At 36.3% G+C, this 21,042-nt stretch overlaps 1 protein-coding gene across 16 annotated transcripts in view; it reads right to left on the bottom strand.

Moving 5' to 3' along the window:
• EYA1 (EYA transcriptional coactivator and phosphatase 1) overlaps positions 1-21,042 on the bottom strand; it is a 344,098-nt gene that overhangs the window by 46,708 nt on the left and 276,348 nt on the right. For all 16 annotated transcript variants that reach the window (XM_055091186.1, XM_028500563.2, XM_055091184.1 and 13 more), the window contains one exon: positions 9,034-9,123. In XM_055091186.1, the coding sequence (XP_054947161.1) occupies positions 9,034-9,123 (90 nt within the window). The remainder of the gene's footprint in view (positions 1-9,033; positions 9,124-21,042) is intronic.

Below are 21,042 nucleotides of genomic sequence, written 5' to 3'. Positions count from 1 at the left end.
TTACATAGTGTTTATTTCCTACTTCCCCTCCACGAAGAGGGTAACCTTCACTCAATTATCGCTGCAACCTCAGCATCCAGAATTGTGCCTGGCACTTAATAGTTAATAAATATATATTGACTATTGAATGAAGGGCAGAAGGTATGAAGAGTTTACGCAATGCTATGAGCATCTCAGCTTTGAAGCATCACAGAGAAACAGCATTTATAACCCCATCATCCAGACTAGCAACATTAAAATGTATTCACCTCCAGTTATTTTTAAGATGTCATAGATACTAAAATCAGAATTATACAGTATATTTTGTAGACTGCTTATTTTTAAAGTTACATAATGGTAGCTTTTAAAACTGTATTTTCCTCCAGTTTTCTTAATATGCCTCACTTTTAAAAAAAATTAATAAACTATTTTTCAGAGAAGTATTAGGTTTATAGCAAAACTGAACAGAAAATACGGAGATTATTCATATACCCCCTGCTCCTACACATGCATAACCTCCCCTCGTATCGACATCTCACACTAGAGTGGTACATTTGTTACAACCAATGAACGTATATTGACACACCATCACCACCCAAAGTCCATAGTTGACATTAGGGTTCACTCTTGGTGTAGTACATTCTACAGGTTTGCGCAAATGTCTCATGACATGTACCCACCATTGTAGTATCACACAGAATAGTTCCACTGCCCTAAAAATCTTCTGTGCGCCAATTAATGCATCCCTCTCTACCCCCAATCCCTGGCAGCCATCTGATCCACAGCTGTGCCTTTTCCAGAATGTCAAATAGTTGGTCTCACAGTATGTAGCCTTTTCAGATAATATGCCATAAATTTTAACATTAAGGCTACACTGTACTGAACAGTCTATTTTTTTTTTTTTTTTTTTCGGTACTTGGGCCTCTCACTGTCGTGGCCTCTCTCTCTGCGGAGCACAGCCTCCAGACGCGCGGGCTCAGCGGCCATGGCTCACGGGGCCAGCCGCTCCGCAGCATGTGGGATCCTCCCGGACTGCACAGTCTATTTTTAAAACTTGAAATGGACCATGAATATTTTCCCTATATTTAATAAGCAGTCTGAAAACAATTTTCAATGAGGATGTATCATTTATCACTATTCATCTATTGTAGGATATTTAAAATAGTTCTATATTTTAGTGGTAAAAAACACCATGTGGAAGATATAGCATGGGGTTGAGTGGACTTCTAGAAAGCACCGGACCTGAGTCACTTGTCTAAGCCACTCAGCTGTGTGGCCTTAGACAAGTTTTGTTTTAACAACTCTAAGCTTCTCTTGGCTATTCTATAAAATGGAGATAATAACAGTGCTCTTATCATAGAAATATCAGGGTATTAAGTGGAATAACGTATGTAAAGCACTTAGGACAAGTGTTCAATAAATGTTCATTAATACTGTATCAATTCTCTGCCTATAACTGTTTTCTTAGAAAGTTAAAAGTGAAATTACTGAGTAAAAGGACCCATACATTAAGGTTCTGAATACATATTATCAAGCTACTTTTCTCAAAACTTGTACCAATTTCTATCCTTATCAGTAATGTAGACAAGTGTTCCTCCTACTGCACTGTAGACCATATTACTGATTTTAAAGCTTTGCCAATTTGATGGGCAAGAGGCTGAACACTTACTCTCTAACATTTCTGATTACTAGAGGTGAAATACAACATTTTCTTTTCTATGTGTTGAAAATTTGAATGCTTTTCTCTTGTGAATGATCTGTTCATGTCCTTTGCTAATTTCTTTAGGTTTTTCTTAATGAGTTGCAATAATATTGATTATCTTATTGGTTAGAAATAGCTTTGTCTTTTAATATTATCTATGGCTTTCAAAGACAGTGTTTGTTTTCTTCCCTGACTACAAAAGAAATTAGTATATATGTTATAAAGAATTTGGAATACACAGAAAAGTACAAATAAGAAAATAAAACCTGGGATCTCAGATAGAAATAACATTAAAATTCTAGATTACCTCTATCCATCTGTTTTTTGTTCCTCCATTTATTTATTATTTAACATGTACTTACTGGGTGCCTTCTATGGGCCAGGCACTGTGCTAGAGAAACAGTAGTGACTATATTATACATAGGGTATATAATTTTTTTAACAGAATTGACAGCAAACTATGTCTGTGTGTATACTCCTCAAAATGTTACTTTTTAAAAAATAACTTTTTGTCGAAGAAAGTATGTATTATAGCTCAATGAATTTTCACAAATGGAACAGTCATGTAACCAGCTCCTGGGACAAGAAATGAAACATGATCAGAATTCCATAATTTGGAAATATTTATAAATAGTTGCCTTTGTCTTTGACAAGTAAAAATTCCTAGATGTACAATCAGCACAAAGGGTATCAATCTTTTTTAGGCTCTTGATGGTTACCGCCAAATGGCTATCCAAAAATTTATTTCCTGTAAGCAATGTGAGATCTCCTTTTGATCTACCTATATTTTCTCCTTGAGTTTTATTCTTTCACATTTTAACTCTGTAATTTACCTATTTCTGTATATAAATTGAATAATCCATTCCTTCACTGGTTAATTTGTTTGGTTTCATTTAACACATACAAAATTTTTCTACAAGTTGGGTCTGTGTCTGAGCTCTCTCTTCTCCCTACAGTTCAATGTCAATGCCGTGCCAACATAAATCTTCATATTATTGTCGAATTATAAAACATTTAATATTTGGTTGAGTTGGGTGCTCACTATTACTGCTTTTTGTCCAAAACTTTTAGGTGTTTTTTGCCTATTTATCCTTCAAATGGACCTTACAATAGTTTTGTCATATTACAGAAAAGAAAAGGAATGGAAGAAATCTCATTTATTCAAATCTTTCTTTAGATCCTTCAGTAGGATGTCAAACTTTTATTCATCTATTTCCTATAAACACTTCTTATATAGGTTACTCATCTTTCCTTTTAATTTTATTTTTTGTGTGTGTTGTAGTTACTGCAGCTATTTAAAAATTATAATTTGGGCTTCCCTGGTGGCACAGTGGTTGAGGATCTGCCTGCTAAGGCAGGGGACACGGGTTCGAGCCCTGGTCTGGGAGGATCCCACATGCTGCGGAGCAACTAGGCCAGTGAGCCACAACTACTGAGCCTGTACGTCTGGAGCCTGTGCTCCGCAACAAGAGAGGCCGCGATAGTGAGAGGCCTGTGCACCGCGATGAAGAGTGATCCCCGCTTGCCACAACTAGAGAAAGCCCTCACACAGAAACGAAGACCCAACACAGCAAAAATAAATAAATAAAATTAATAAACTCCTACCCCCAACATCTTCTAAAAAAAAAATAAAAAATATGTATAACTGATTCACTTTGTTGTAAAGCAGAAAGTAACACACCATTGTAAAGCAATTACACTCCAATAAAGATGTTAAAAAAATAAAAATTATAAAAATTATAATTTAATTAAATTTTCTACATGTGTGGCTAGAAGGCTATTGATTTTTAAATTTAATTCTATAGTCTTTTACTTTTCTGAAGCCCACTGTAAATTCTAAAACAATTCCTGTAGATTCTCTTCAGTTTTCTATGTATATCAAATATTATGCAAAAAAACACAACAATTTTAATCTTTCATTTCATTTCTTTCACATCTTACTGTGCTGCTCCAAATTCCTAGAACAATGCGGAATAATAGTAGTGACAGAGGACATTCTTATTTTGTTTCCATCTTTATGACAATTTGCCTCTATTATTTTATTGCTAAGTACAATGTTGGCTGTTGGTAAAAGGAAAATATCTTTTATTATGTTAAACAGCCACATATTTTGACTCCTAACTTTCTGATAAACATCAGAATCAAGGAAGTCTTGGAATATAGGTTTATGTTTCTATCTTTTACTTCAGATAAAATCAAGATGATAGAATCTTGTGAGAAATGATGAGATAGGAAGAACACACATACTTATTCATGAGTAACAATAATGGATAAAATATGGGTATTGCTTCATTTTGATCACCAGTTACAATATAGTTAAATTCAATACATATGTATTTTGTCTAATAATCATTTGCTGGTTGCAAACTTATTTTGCCTCCTAAACTGAGGGCTTTGGTGTTACTCTTATTAACTAAGAAAATAGATGAGGTCAAGCAACCTATCTTAAAACAGAAAGGCAAGGTCAAGTCTATTGTCTTCCATGGGAAAGGACACAGAAATCGATCTTCTATCTAAGACAACAGATAAGAATTTAACCTAACAAATACTCATTAATGGTCAACATGTATAGGGCAATATTCTAGGTGTTATGAAGGATGTTACTAGGATTTTTTAAAAAATGTAATCCTTTATGTTTGCTAAATTTATCAGAAGAAAATTAAATACATATACAAAAGCCTATGTCCAGAGCTGAAAATGACAAGTGGCATACACATGCCTATGGGTACATTTATGTTTAGAACGCAATTACTGATAGGCCCACACACTTTCATAGAGTTGTCTCTTGGCTGTGACATGCACTGAAAGAAGAAAACAGCTCAAGCTCTTCCAGAAGTGTCTTCTTTACAAGCACCTATGGAACCAGGGCATCCAGTGTCTACAAAGAAGCTGGACCCTGGGCATCAGAGTTCATTCTTATTTAGCAACAAAGCACTTTCTAGGTGAATTATACCTTTCCACTCAAAAAGTCAACTTCTCAATTAGCTTACAACTTTTCCACTGTTGGAAGCACAAGCATTAGGTCACTACAGAACGCTTCACTTGAGATCAAAGCTACTTAGCATTGGCATGACTGATATTTTGAAGGAAGATGTTTTTCCTGGCTAAAAATCAATTTATAAACAAGATATATTAAAAAAAATTAACAGACGATAACCTAAGTTTTAGACTCATAACATATTATTGCAAATTTAAAGACTGAATGAAACTCAGGGGCAAACTAATTTCTTTGCTTTATAAGAAAACTCATTATAGCTTACTTGCTTTAAATTATGTCATTACTTGGAGACTGTCCATGGTCCCTTTCCTTGGCCTTTGACTCATCAAACCCAGCTCTACTGAGACCAGAACTTTTGGTCCCAGGCCTTTTCTTAATAGAAAATGTGAAAACAAGGAGCTACAAGAGTAGGTGATTGAACATCAAACCTGGGACAGGAGTCTACATATCAAAGGCCCAAGAAAGGGCTGGGGTATTCACATTGTAAAGCTTGACACCAAAGAATCCTCTGGTCTGTCCCAACTAACCAACATACTAGGAGCGTGAAGGAGAAAGTTGTAGCACAGCTTCACACTTGACTAGGCGAACGTGGTGTGTACAACCCAGAAGATAAGAGGCGGGTCCCTGCTACTTCCCAACCCTGACCCCTGTGGCCTGAGAGCAGAGACTCTTGGAGGCTACCATGTTGATAACATCAGTTAGGATGGCAACCATAACGCCAGTGAGATGATATTACTTAACACCAGACAGGAGGAGAACATTCGACATCAGCTTGTGCCTTATTTTTCTTTAGACTCATATCAATCTTGATGAAATATCGTCCTTTAATTGTGGAAAAATCCAGCAGGAGAATCGACAAAAGGCAAGTTAAACTGAAATGTTATCGTATTCAGAAGGCTGATCACCTTTCAATAAAAATCCAACAGAAAGAGCTCTTTCTCCATTCAGTCAGAAAGAGACAGACTTTGCTAAAGAAGCTGGAAAAAACCCTCCAATTTCATACTGTCATTCATAAAAAATGACTTCCATAATAAGCATCGTCGGATTGCACATGGAGACCTTTTGGTAAAATGATATGCAGGGTGTTAGTCAGACTTGGAAATAGGAAAGCCAGGAGTGCATGGAACTCAAGTCTAAACCCTTCTCTGGGTGGGGGGAAATATTATTTCCTCTGATAATTGTCTCTCCCTGTCACTCATGTTCCTTCACATGTCAAACATTTTTAATGGTTCAAAAAACCAGCTTTCTCCTTTTTATTTATTTTTTCCTGAAGTGTCAACAGAATTAAATTGTGATTGCTTTTATTAAAAACTCTCACTAACTGAGATGACAAATAAGACTTTTTAAACTAAAATGGTTAACTTTTTTATGTCTTAAAATACAGTGAAGATATTTCTAAATTACTTTAAAATCACATCGAAAATTTCCTAAATAATATCCTAATAACCATTTTAAGCAAATACTTTGATAACACAAGAATTGTTACTGGAAGCTCCTCACGTAGTGTATTTCATTATTCAGAATCTCTTTTAAGCCACAGCTTGAACTAACCAAATTATACAGAGTGGCTGGCAAAAAGTTAAGATTTTAAAAGAAAATGAGGCTTAAGTCAACAATTAGAGTTTAGAAATCACGCTTCAAGCTAACCAATAGATTGTTAATCTCCTTGAAATTACCTGTACTCTAGATCTTCAAAAGCGAAAAACATGTAATTAAAATATATTACAATATTCATGTCCTTTACCACAGTACATTGCTAATTGGAGTGTGAAATCAAGCATTACCACATCATTTTTGCCTGATGAGATAATTTTGGTTTTCTAAAGAGTATTAAGCTAATATATTTATTTTTGCCAGGAAATAATTTTACTCTATTTTGAAAGAAACTAATATTTGCAATGACCAGTCTCAGGTTTTGTTGAATTACAAAAATATAAAATGAAGGATTGAAATAAGTATAAAAACCAATGTGTTCTTTAAATATTGCACAAATCTAAAGCAAGTAAATAATTTCCGAAGACAGAGGCTAAGTGAATCCTTCATTTATACTTTTGCTTTATATTATTCGCAAGTAAAATAAAATCAATTTTGGGAAGGTTACAAGCTTAAATAATTTTTCACTATTGATTTTTACATTTGGTTGAATTATTCCTTCATTCTCTTTTCTACTTTACTTATAAGAAAGAGCCCTCATGCCAAGAGTAAAATCTGATATTTCAGTATCTGTGTGGAGCCCTAGTTCTTCTTTTTCTTTCTTTTTTTAAAATTTGGGCTTATGAAAAAACTACATCCACTACAAACCTACACTAGAGCTTTGAATATTTACTTTTATTTCAGACCTTCTCTATATAGTTCAGTGTGAATAATGTTAGTAAACAAATAAAAATCTGGCTACATTATATCCAAACTGAGTTAGGAAGCTTTTCCGTCTATATTATACCAAGTTACTACTTTGCCTAACTTCTCACTTTTTAACACATAGTTTTGGCACTGTGCAGTCAAGCTTTGTCATTTTCAAGAGGGTAGAGTTTAAAAACAATAGAAAATTACTGCTAATTTCTTCTTGATGGATGCTATTAACACCTATTAACATCAGTAAGAGTAACAGGTTTGAACCCAAGACAAAATATCAGCCTAGTCTGTATCGTTGGAAACAACCGAAACTTAGGAAAGGAATTTTAACATATTAGTAAAATATGGAATTTTTTGGTGCTGTTCTCTTATGAAGGGAATCACAACCATAAGGCAGAAACAGCTTTTGAAAATAAGTATGATTATTAAGCTTTTAGAAAGGCAATTCTGAACTTGTCACTCACTTGGAATATTTCCACCTTAAAAAATAGTAATGCCTTACATGTAATTTCCTTAAGGAAAGCAAACACTTTAAAATGCGCAAAAAAAAAAAAAAATTCTGTATTTCACCCTAAGTGTAAAAATAAATATTTCACTAAGGAATGGGGGAAAAAATGAAGCACATTTAAATAATTTCATTGCACTGGAAGTTGCCAATTCGTCTGTGAGTAGTTTCATTGCAGATGAAAAGAAATCAAAATACAGGACAGATGTTGAACAAACCGCATTTAAGTTCTGTCACACACTGGCATTTTTCAAATGATTTTGGCTCATCTATGAAATAAGGTGCATTTTGCTTGATTTTGAAAAGGGGAAACATAAGGAAATATTTAAAGGCCAATTGCTGCCAATTAACTTTGATCAGTAAAAGTTCTATTTGAATCTTTCAGATTCTTCTCCTGTCTGAAATAACATACATTTATAAAAGCTAGGAAAACAACAACTTGATGATTAATGCCTGTTGGCAGCCCTACCACAAGCTTGCTTAATAGCAGGATTTAAATAAACAACTATCTCTATTATGAAGGGAGTGAAATGTAGTTACAGGCATGTTCTCTCATAATGGAGCTATGAAAACCAATATTCTTTACTCTTAAAAATGCTTCCGGGGCTTCCTTGGTGGCGCAGTGGTTAAGAATCCGCCTGCCAATGCAGGGGACACGGGTTTGAGCCCTGGTCCGGGAAGGTCCCACATGCCGCGGAGCAACTAGGCCCGTGCGCCACAACTACTGAGCCCACGTGCCACAACTACTGAAGCCCGCGCGCCTAGAGCCCATGCTCCACAACAAGAGAAGCCACCGCAATGAGAAGCCCGTGCACCGCAACGGAGAGTAGCCCCCGCTCGCTGCAACTAGAGAAAGCCCGCGCCCAGCAACGAACACCCAACACAGCCAAAAATAAATAAATTTTAAAAAAAAATGCTTCTAACCAAGATCAGCATGTTTGTCATTGCCCGTAACACATTTAACTAGCCATCTTACAAAAGGTTCCCCCCAGATTATAAAGGACAAATAAAATCATCAGCAGTTTGACATAAAGAATCCTGGCAACCCAAAGAGGCCTGACTAAAATGTTATTCGACCAATTGGGCCAGCCAGACAGAAGAGAATCTGACCCAATATGATAAGAGTCTGACATGGACAGCATATGAAAGGATCACAAATTCTGTTGGATTCTAAAGGTAACCCATCTCAACAGTGATTATGTAACTGAGAAATCTGTAGCTTCTGATAATCAACATAGTTTAATATAAAACATTCTTGACATCAACTTTTAATCCCTATCAATGATCATGTGGAATCGAACTTTGAAAATACAACAGCCAAAGTAAAGCAAAACAGAAATTCCATGAAGACAAAACGCATGACCATATAATCAATAATTACTTTATCTCCTTATTCCAATTATATATTCAAAAAATAATATCCCATCGTTATTTTAGGACCAATCACCTATTTCCAAACATGCAACATGAAGAGTATATAAAATAATCAGAACTTACCTCTAAGTCGTTAAAAAATAGATGTGTGTCTGCCAAGTTGAAAATCATTTCTTCCATGCGTAGTCCAAGGGAAACTGAAGTAGGTGGATCCTAAAAGAAGAATTTTACAGGTCAAGAACATACATACTTCAGGGTACAGGAAATATAGTGTCACGCTGAGAGGGAGTTAGCATTGGGAAAGGACAAAAGGTTTGGGCTCCAGCTGCTTTTAGAGTGCGTGGTTTATTCTGTATTTGAACTTCAGTGACTTATTTTAGTTAAAAAGTACCTCTAATGTTGTTGGTACTTTGCATAATGAAGAAAGAAATTGCTGCTCATAATATTGCAAAAAATATAAAATCTAGAGTTACTTAGACATATAGAGTAGAGGAAATTCAGCTTCACACGTCTGTTTCAGGAGCAAGAAATTCAGTGAATCAGGAAGACATTTTTTTTATGTTCCACCTCAATCCATGAAGAGTGTCTAAAAGCACTGCCACAAACATCAGAAAATTGATATAATATAGATTAATTTCAGAAGGATAGAAAATACCAATTTCACTCCAGATGATAACTACCATTATTTTTTATTTATTCAGATTGCCTGCCAATTTTGAGTATACTCAAAAAGGAAGTGATAGCCACTCTGACCAGCTGGCACCATGCCAGTTCAGGAAGCTGATCTTGACGTTCACGTGACACTATCCAGTCATCAAACAGCCAGTAACACACACAGGCGAGCACCAGCATTCTGAACAGTGGCTTCTACCCAACGCTTCAAGCCTCGGACACTAGTGATAAGACAGTCTGTCCCACACAACACATATCCTGATGACATCTGTTGGTATTGAAGATGGGGGATAGAGAGATATTTGCAAGGTTTTAATGGTGTTACTATATTCGTAATGCATCAAACCCAGGAAGCAACACTGTTCATGGTGAATATCCTGCATAATTAGTGAAAAAGGAAAAATATTCTGTAGAGACAGTATTCAAGGATATAATGTGAGTTTTTCAAGTTTTTATTGGCATTTTAATAGCAATACCAACTTTCACTTTTATGGCCTTTACATTTTTCCAAAGAACAATAATTTCTGATATACTATTTTATTATCACAGCAAACCTTTGGAATCTATGTGGATCATTTAATTAGAGAAACTGTAACTAGAGAAATTATGCCTTCATGTCACCCACCCATCTAGCTGGGGTGTACTTTGTGTATCACCTGTCTTTGAGTCTTAGAGTGGAGAAAAACCCAGAGAAAATAAGTCTTGCTTTCTAATACGGTCCAATATAAACCTTGTACATTTTCTCTATTGTCTTCATTTCAAAGCTCAAGACTTGCCTGTGTTTTACCCCCTACCCTCCAAGTATCTAAAGTCCATCAACCTCAAGCCCCATCTTCTCATGGGCTTTGGGAGGCAGCGACAAATGGTGGAAGAAGAGCCCTAGACCCAGAGGCCAAGCCCTATCCTTGTTCTCTTAGTTACTTTGGTGTCTTTATCTAACTGAGCCTCAGTTTGATCATCTAATAAATCAGGTGGCTAGATGGCAAATATGTTGTTCTCCCAGGGAATAAAAAAAACAAAACAAAACTCCATCTCTTCATTTGTCACAATCATATGTGTTTATACACCTGGGAGAAAGGAGGGGCCTGGGATGGTGGAGGGGGCGGAGATTCACTGGGTGCCAGCCATGGGCCAATCAACTGTGGCCAGGGAGGCGGAGTCAACACCATCCCTGCACCACCCATCCCACTAGCTCCGCCCACCCCACCAGCACACCCTCAGCTCCAGCACCAGCATGGTTTATCTCACAGGAGTCCCAGAGACGGACAAGAGGAGGTTTGGGGAAAATATGGCAGGATGGTACTGCTGGTCGCAATTCCCCTCCCACCTAGGCCTTCTCTACCAGCTGACTGGCAACGAAAAGGAGAGAGAAAACACATTATTGCCAAAAATCTGGGGTTAGATTGGCAAAGGGGCAAAGCAAACACCCCAGGGTTTGTAAGAGGGCAGACAGGAAATAAAAACACATAGGTCAACTGAGTGTCCAAGAGCTGTGCAGGGAGGGACAAATAAAAACACTTCCCTCAAATTTCCTGTACAATGATTTAGCCTTGTTAAATCTTCCCTGCTTGATACCACCTAAAATCTATGAAATTTCATAGGTTGTAGAAGAATTAAAAACTGTTTACAAATAAGTAAAGAAAAACTCTCATTGAATCTTGGTTTTATAGGAAATTGCTCACTTCCAAGAATTCCAAGTATCAATAAGTGTGCTGGAAAAAACAAATGCTCAAATACAGCCTAGAGCAGAATTAACCAGTAGGGAAAGTTGAAACAGCTGTTTCTAAAACAAAACACCTGACTCAGGTGTGTCCTCCCTCTAGTTGAGGCCAATAAAAATACACTGACTTGTCTCATAACCACATCAATGAATCTTTTTATGTGGCCAGGCGAAGGAGACTCACTGCAATTATTTAATGGGCAATTCTAGAATTGATGTGCCATGGTATCGTTACTTCTGAAAAAGGATAATTTCTCCTTGATATGGTTGCTTATTTATACCACCATCAAAAGAATTACTCCATTGTTTGTGAATATATAGCATACTCTAACTTTTCTTCATAAATTACAGTAATGACTTGTGAGTTGGAATACTAATAAATTTTAAAGGCTTGTTCAGTCTTGTGGTCAAATACAACATAGATGTTGGCCTTATTTACCTTTTAATGTTTTTCTCTTTTGTTATTAGCTGTCATTCCTTAACAGTTTTCATACCTGCCACTCCACAGTACTGTTAGGAAACATTTACACCACCAAAAGAACAGTCTGATGATTAACTGGAATGAAGGAATTTTAGAATAGGAAGGGGATCTAGTTGAAAGCAGCGTTTATCAAATATTTTTTAACCATAATCCACAGTAAGAAAAATCATTTTATACTATGATCTAGCAACATCTCTCTCTCTCTCTCTCTGTGTCTCTCTCTCACACACACACACAGCTGAAATGTGAGCTTGGCAAAACAAGGCTTTCCACACTGTGTGGAGAGTATTCTGTTACTTTCCATTTCATCTCCCGTTAATGTGTCGAAGTCTATAGTTTGGAAAGCAGAGTTCTAAAGAACACCTACTTTTGATTTCAGAGACAGGAAAACTGATTTGCAGCCGTGTTATGATTTGCTTGTGGTAACAGAGCTGTTAGGGTACAAAGCTATCTCACCCTAAGTGTTTTACCTGAAAGGAAACTAGCCAGAAGAACAGATAGGTAACCATGGTAACAGATCTGCTTCCACATTCTAGCAACTGGAGTTCTTCTCAAATCAAGGTTAGATTTGATCTTCCTATTATAATAATCTTTCAATATTTTCATATTTTTCAAACATGGCTGATACAAGTCAAATGTCACAAAAGCTATCACTGAACAGTTAATAAATTAGTCCTAGCTTGATGGCTTATTTTGGCATATATAGAGGAAGAAAGAAAAAACACATTTTTTAGACCCACACTGAGACATTAAAATCACCGTCTTTGGCTTCATCTTACTTTCCTTGTGCTTTGCAGTAACGAATTCCAGAGCTGTAGTTGTGAAATGGTGCCTTTTAAAACACCAGTTTTTGCTACATCACTTTTGAAAAATCATTTAGAACTTCGCCTCCACTTCCAAGAAACGTTTCACTTTGAGTAAACCTTGTTGCCAAATGTTTCCATTCTTTTCTGAACTTGACTCCCCTGTGGTATTTACCACTTCTAATTTCTTCTTAACATTTCTTCTTCCCTTATGTCTGTAATACCATCAGTCTTTTCTGGGCATCTTCCTAGAATCTGATTCTCCATCCCCTATCCGTTCAGTGATGTTAGTTCCTAGGACTGTTTTCATCCATTCCTCACTCTATTCACACTGCCTTACACACTCCAACACACTCATACCTTCAACTATCACCCCATTCCCCTCTGTTGAACCTCAGACCTCATTTGTAGGCCCATATATCAATCACCTATTGGTCCTTTGTACTTGATGACCCATAGAGCACCTGAAACTCAATGGGCTGCAACCAGGATTCATCATATTTCCCACATCAAATGAACCACAAGCTCCTGCCCCTTGGACCTGGAATGCATACCTTCCTTATATTCACCACCATTTTCTTTTCTCCAGCCATGTGTCTCGTTTGTAGCTATCTGTAGTAGCTTCCCTCACTGGATCGGTCTCCCCCGGTTACCAACATGAATACAACCAAGTCTCTGTTCAACCCCCATGCTCAGTCCTGCATCCCACAGAGTGCTTCTCTCAGTGCCCCTCCATCAATCCAGAGTCTCTTCCCCGACTCCTCCCAAACGGGCTCATCAGCCGCTGGGTACCACAGCTGTATGTGCTCTTGTCTATGTCAGAGACATATCCTTGTATCTTTCTCTCTCCATCCTTGGGACCATGCAGGGCTTTCCCAAAGTTTGGTGGAGGAATAAATGAATGAAACAAATAAACAGCAGATATTTCAAATAATTGTAATGAAAAAAATATTAAATTTGATCTTTAGTTAGTTACTAGTGTTTAGTGTCAGTAAAAAAAAAAAAAAAATCCTAGATACCTAGCTTAGGGGGAAAAAAGGACATTCGATTCCTAAAAGTCATGCTATCTACATAATATGGTATCAATATTAAACATGTTCATTCATACTTTGTACCTGATAAAGAATAGCTCATTCTTAGAAGAGCTACTTAGAAAGCCTTACTTATCTATTTGATGCAGTGAATAAGATTAACATAAGATCAGCATACAATTATTTATTTTTAAAATTTATCAGTGGTATGCATTACAACATCTTGCAAAATATATTCTCATATTCTCTTCAATATAGTTCCCTAGTAAAAACTGAATAGTTCAGTGAAGAGGCTCAAACAGAGAAAATACAATCAAATGCTTTATCATTTTTCTTGTTTAATGAAGAAACAGTGTAAACTTACTATAGTTCTGCCCAGGAAATTCTACTAGCTGTTCCTTAACAAGACAAGACAAACAGCATCCAACACCACCCCTCACACACACACACACACACACACACACACACACACACACACACACACAGGAATTAAATTTAACTCTGATCTTAAATTATTTTGATATTATAGTAAATTGCAAAGCAACCTAAATGTCCGTCAACGGATGAATATATAAAGATGATGTTGTACAAATATACAATGGAACATTACTCAGCCATAAAAAAGAATGAAATAATGCCATTTGCAGCAACATGGTGGACCTAGAGATTATCATACTAAGTGAAGTAAGTCAGACAGAGGAAGACAAATATCATATAATATCACTTATGTGTGGAATCTAAAAAAAGATACAAATGAACTTATTTACAAAACAGAAATAAACTCACAGGCATAGAAAACAAACTTATGGTTATCAAAGGGAAAAGGTGGGGGAGGGAGGGATAAATCAGGAGTTTGGGATTAACAGATACACACCACTACATATAAAACAGATGAACAGCAAGGACCTACTGTACAGCACAGGGAACTACATTCAATATCTTCTAACAACATATAATGGAAAAGAATCTGAAGAAGAATATGTATATATATATTATATATATTATATAATATATATTATAATATTATATATAATATATAATATAATATATTATATATTATATAATATATATAATATATATATAACTCAATCACTTTGCTATACACCAGAAACTAACAGAACATTGTAAATCAACTATACTTCAACTTAAAAGAAATTGCAGTTGTCTGCTTAAAGTCATGAAAATAAGGTGAAGGAACTCGTTGCAATGCTAGGCTACCCAGGGCTGTTTTGTGTAAGTCAAAAATGGTTATGTCTATTTAAGAGAAAGCAACATTATACAGATAAATTAGACCCAAGCCTAAAACAATTGTTTTGCTCTCATCTTCTATCCCGTGATCTTTAATTATCCCATTCCCTCAAGATCTTTTTCTCCTGTTTCTAGAACACAGAGCTGCCCACAGAGACTAAAGTTATTATCATCCTGTATTCAAATCATCAGCATCATCCCTGGCCTGTTGTCATTCTTTTACTGTTCCTTGATTTTTTTTTAGCCTGATCACTGCTATTACACTAGATCCTCATGTGATGAAAATGCTTTAAAAAGAAGAAATTCTCGACAAAATCAGTGCATAGAAATGCTGAAATGCCATTAAATTCATCTTCTAGGGAGATTCATGTCTGTCAGTCTTGAATTAACATGTTGAAAAACTATAATGTGATTTGAAGTAAATGAAAGAAAAGGGTGTCCGTAAATGTATGTGGGTATTAGAACACTGGAGACTAGGAATATGGGCTCTTGTTGCCTTGTTTTGCTTTACAGATGAGCTAGGGCATTTGATAAACTTCAAGCATCACTAAAAATGCACTCTTCAGTAAGCACAGTCCATAGCAGCTCAGAAATTTGATTTCACCAAGACTCAAACACCAATGAAGACACTGTTGTGACTGCAGGGCTGTGTCATTACTCCCACACATCCATCTAGGAATTCTCTCAGGATGACAAGTAATGAAACTCCTTGTGATCAGAGCTTACAAGGATGCCATCCGGTTCATCTTTTTTTTTTTTTTGCGGTACACGGGCCTCTCACTGTTGTGGCCTCTCCCATTGCGGAGCACAGGCTCCGGACACGAACCCGTGTCCCCTGCATCGGCAGGCGGACTCTCAACCACTGCGCCACCAGGGAAGCCCCCAGTTCATCTTTTGACTGAACTAGGTCTAACACTAACCCCAACACAAGGCATTGGCAGGGGTACTTTTTTGCTACATGTCACAGAAATTGAAGGAGCTTCTTCCAAGATAATTGTGCTTCCAACCTGCAGGCATACAGGGTAGAAGGACACTGGAAGTGCACACTCTCATGGTGGTCGTACCATGGGCTTTGCAGTCATGGAGTCTAGATTGGAATTCTAACTTTGCCATTTACTAGCTGCGTGGTGGGCAAGTTCAGTTACTTAAACCCCTGGACCTCAGGTCCCTCATCAGTAAAACAGGAATACAACAGGTTTCTTTGAAGGATTAAATTGGTAATACATTTAAAGTTCTGAACATAGCGCCTGCCAAGCATTAAGCTGCTGCTGCTGCTACTACGGGTGGTGGTGGTGATTTCTACTATCACTATACTACAGTAATAACAGCAGATCAATCTGAACATGGGACACCATGTCTCCACTACAAAAAGATGCACTAACATTCTGCACTCAGATTGGATGTGAAGTTCATGCTTTTTAAAGACAAGGGCAACCCTAAATTCATCATGCCAATATTTCTGAGGTGACTGTGTTTTTAAGAGACCAATCATCACTAAAGCTGATTTGTGTGGATGTTAAATGGGGAATATGCAGTGTGACCACTCCTAGGAGGAGTGTCATTGGTTCTCCCAAAAGATCTCAACCAAGCTTCTCATCACTAGGAGAGATGACCCAACTCTAGCAAACTGGCAAAGGTGTTGTCCCATACTCTGAAGATCTAGGAACTAAAGGGGAGGAAAAGTGTCATTCAGATAGGATCCAAATACTGCACCAATTCAGTAGAAACCTAGAAGTGTTCTTTAAAAAATAAACCAATTACTTGCACAGCCAAGTAGTGTGATCTCCATGGGTGGGTCACATACCTGTTAGCTTACACCCTTTAATCATTAAAGGGTCAGATTTGTGAACAGGCACTTAAGCACAGCCCAAATCCATTGCTTACAGTCAATTAACAAATGACTTGGAAGAACAGGTCTTGGAAAAAAATCTTGACTCTGCCCAAGTTTATCAACAAATGGCTGGCAGTGATAAACGTCAATAAACAGTTAATTACTGAGGTACATTCCAAATTTAGTACCTTCAATGTATAGTCCCTGAAAAATTTCAGTATTCACAAAATGATGTTATGTTTTAGCATTTGAGGAACAACATAATAATTCAGAGAGGTCTTGTTTGTGGTAGGGTCAAAGGATAAATCTGTGGGACTACTTTAAGAATATCAACATCATATAAAATTATCAGCTAACATAACAAGAAAGAAAAGTGGAGTCTTCTAGTATTAGTTCTTCCACAAATAGCAACTCTGATTGTCATGTGATTAACTGCCAGGGAAAGGTATTCCATTTCTCAGCTCTCTGATGTGAGCATAGCATTCTTTCCCTAATGTAAATAGTTGATCACTTCCAAGTCAAGATTACAATGTATATACATTGTACATAAACCTCTGTTAAATAGTATTCTCACACTGAGATTTACAAGGAAACTGCCTGTAGATTAAATGCCTAAGGCTAGACTTAAGCCTCAAGGGGCAGAGTTGGATTCACCTTTAAAGTTACCCACCAAGCATCAAGCAAACCTATAGATTAATCACATTAGTTCACTGACTCAGAACTATGGCTGGTAAACTGAAATTCACTATGCTGTTGAAAAGATAATAAAGGAATGTGGCACCTGCATGAGCCACTGAGGATATCTATCTGTCTCCTAGAGGTGGCCAGAAAGCCTTAACAAGGATCTGTACTAATACTGGAGAGATATTCAAGGAGAGAAGATATTTGAGAAAATCTCTAAATTCAGAAAGTGGTTTAGGTTTATCTCAACACTTTGCCTCACCAAAAGTAACCATGGGCTAGTTATTTGCAACAAGCCCTGTCACATCTTTTTGTTTCTGATGTGCGTCCACATATACTTGGTTCTGCTGAGTTAATGAACTTGTGGTTTAACTGCCCTCCTGCCCCCGCCCAAAACTGGAGTTTTCTCCTTGCTGATCAACTAACTTTGAGCCAATAAGAAAGGATTTACAGGATAATTACAGTGGATTGTTAGAGGATACTGTCCAACCAGCAAGCTGAAGTTTAAAACAAGAGCAACCAGACATTACACATCTCTTACTGGAAGGATATACCCCACCTATGAAGTCTTGACCAAAACAAACAAGCAAACCATTAAACCTGAATCTAATTAAGCTTCTGGATCTAGCTACTAATTCACAGGAAATACAGGAGACAAAAGAATATGTGACAAAGGAACACAATGGAGATGCAATCAAGAAAACCCAGACTCTCAGACACTCTATAAGACAGATGATCTGGTTATTTCAACAGAAATACTCAAGGTTAAAAAAAAAAGATTGAGTAAGAATGTACAGATTAAAGACATGTAAGAGACATACAATAAACTGTAAAAAAAAATTATAAAACCACTGGAGAAAAACACTTTACAAACTAGGAACAGAGGATAGAAGGAAACTATCTCAATACAAAAAAGGACATATATGAAAAGCCCACAGGCAACATCATACTCAATGGTTAAAGTCTGAATGCTTTTCCTCTATGACCAGGCAAGACAAGGATGCCTGCTTTTGCCATTTCTAGTTGACATAGTAGTGGAAGTCTTAGCCAGAGCAATTCAGTAAGAAAGAAAAAGAAATAAAAGGCATCCAAATAGGAAAGGAAGAAGTAAAATGTCTTTGTTCACAGATGACAGGATCTTATATGTAGAAAACGCCAAAGAGTTTCTAAAAACTGTTAGAACTAATAAATGAATTCAGCACAGTTACAGGATACAAAATCAGGACACAAAAATCAATTGCATTTCTATATACTAATAATGAACAATCCAGGAAGGAAGTTAAGACAATTTCATTTAAAATAGCATCAAAATGAATAAAATACTTAGAAATAAACATAACCAAGTAGGCAAAAGACTGGTATACTGAAATCTACAAAATGTTGCTGAAAGAAATCAAAGAAGACACAAATGAATGGAAAGGCAATCCATGTTCATGGATGGAAGACTTAATATTAAGATATCAATATACCCAAAGTGATTTACCCTATCAAGTTTTCAATGATGTTTTTTGAAAAACCAGAAATATTCATCGTAAAATTCATATGGAATCTCAAGGGACCCCAAATAGCCAAAACAATCTTGAAACAGAATAACAAAGTTGGGTCTCACACTTTCTGATTTCAAAACTTAGTTACAAAGCCACAGTAGTCAAAACAGTGTGGTATAGAGTGATATATAAAGACAGACATATAGACCAATGGAATACAACAGAGAGCTCAGAAATAAATTCCTACATATATGGTCAAATGACTTTCAACAAGGGTGCTAAGATTATTCAATGAGGAAAAGACAGTCTTTTCAACAAATGGTGTGGGGAAAACTGGATATTCACACGCAAAAGAATAAAGTTGGATCCTTACCTTACACTGTATACAAAAATGAACTCAAAATGGATCAAAGACCTAAACCTAAGAGTGAATCTATAAAACTCTTAGGGGAAAAGCTTCATAACACTGAATCTGGCAGTGACTTCTTGGCTATGACACCAAACGCACAGGCAACAAAAGAAAAAACAGATAAATCTGACTATATCTAAAAACTCTGTGCATCAAAGGGTCCAATTAACAGAATGAAAAGGCAACATATGGAATAGTAGAAAATAGTAGAAAATATTGAAACTCATTATCTGATAGGAGGTTAATATCCAGGATATACAAAGAACACCTACAACAAAAAATGAACAACCCGATTAAAAAAATGGGCAAAGAACTTGAATAGATATTCTCTAAAGAAGATATACAATAGAAACATCGTATCACTATGTTGTGCACCAGGAACTAACATAGTGTTGTAAGTCAATTATACCTAAAAAGAAAACAAATAAACTCATAGAAAAAATCAGATTTGTGGTTACCAGAGGTGGGAAGTGGGGGGATGAGGAACTGGATGAAGGTGGTCAAAAGATACTAACTTCCAGTTATAAAATAAATGCTAGGGATGTAATATACAACATGATTAATATAATTAACACTGCTGTATGATATATATGGAAGTTGTTAGAATAAATCCTAAGAGTTCTCATCACAGGTAAAAAATACTTTTTCTTTTTTGTTTATTTAACTTACTGTGATAATTATTTCAAGATGTATGTAAGTCAAATCATTATGCTGTACACAAACTTATACAGTGCTGGATGTCAATTATATCTCAGTAAAACCAGAAGAAAAAAAAGCTAAAATAAAAAGAATATATACAAATGGTCAACAAGCACATGAAAAGATGATCAACATAACTAATCATTAGGGAAATGCAAATCAAAATCACAATGAGATACCACCTCACACTCATTAGGATGGCTACTATAAAATAAAAAAAAAATCTGGAAAATAACAAGTGTTGATGAGGATATAGAGAAACTGGAACCCTTGTGCACTGTTGGCACAGCTGCTATGAAAGACAGTATGGCAGTTCCTCAAAAAATTAGGCATAGGGTTACTATGTGATCCAGCAATTCTACTTCTGGTACCCAAAATAATTGAAAGCAGGGTCTCCAAGAGATATCTGTACACCCATGTTCATAGCAGCCTTATTCACAATTGCTAAAAGGTAAAAGCAACCCAAGTGTCCACTGACAGATGAATAGACAAAATGAGGCATACCCATACAATGGAGTATTATTCAGCCTTAAATAAAAAGGAAAGGAATTCTGACACATGCATACAACATGAATGAACTCTGAAGACATTATGCTAAGTGAAGTAAGCCACTCACAAAAAGACAAATACTGCATGATTTTACTTTTATGAAGTATTCAGGAGAGTCAAAGTCAGACTATCACACTAAGTGAAGTAAGTGAGACAGAGAAAGACAAATATTTGATATCACTTACATGTGGAATCTCAAAAATAATACAAATCAACTTATTTACAAAACAGACTCACAGACATAAAGAACAAACTTATAGTTACCAAAGGAGAAGGATAAATTAGGAGTATGGGATTAACAGATACACACCACTATATATAAAAAGATAAAAAACAAGGATTTACGGTATAGCACAGGGAACTGTATTCAGCATCCTGTAATAATCTATAAAGGAATCTGAAAAGAACATATATATACCTGACTTTGCTGTACACCTGAAACTAACACAACATCGTAAATCAACTATAGTTCAATAAAAATAAATAAATAACAGAGCAGTCAAAATCATAGAGACAGAAAG

Source organism: Physeter macrocephalus, chromosome 15, assembly GCF_002837175.3.
Source record: "Physeter macrocephalus isolate SW-GA chromosome 15, ASM283717v5, whole genome shotgun sequence".
Taxonomy (NCBI): domain Eukaryota; kingdom Metazoa; phylum Chordata; class Mammalia; order Artiodactyla; family Physeteridae; genus Physeter; species Physeter macrocephalus.
The sequence above is the reverse complement of the archived record's forward strand: the minus strand, read 5'-3'. Positions and strand labels throughout refer to the sequence as shown.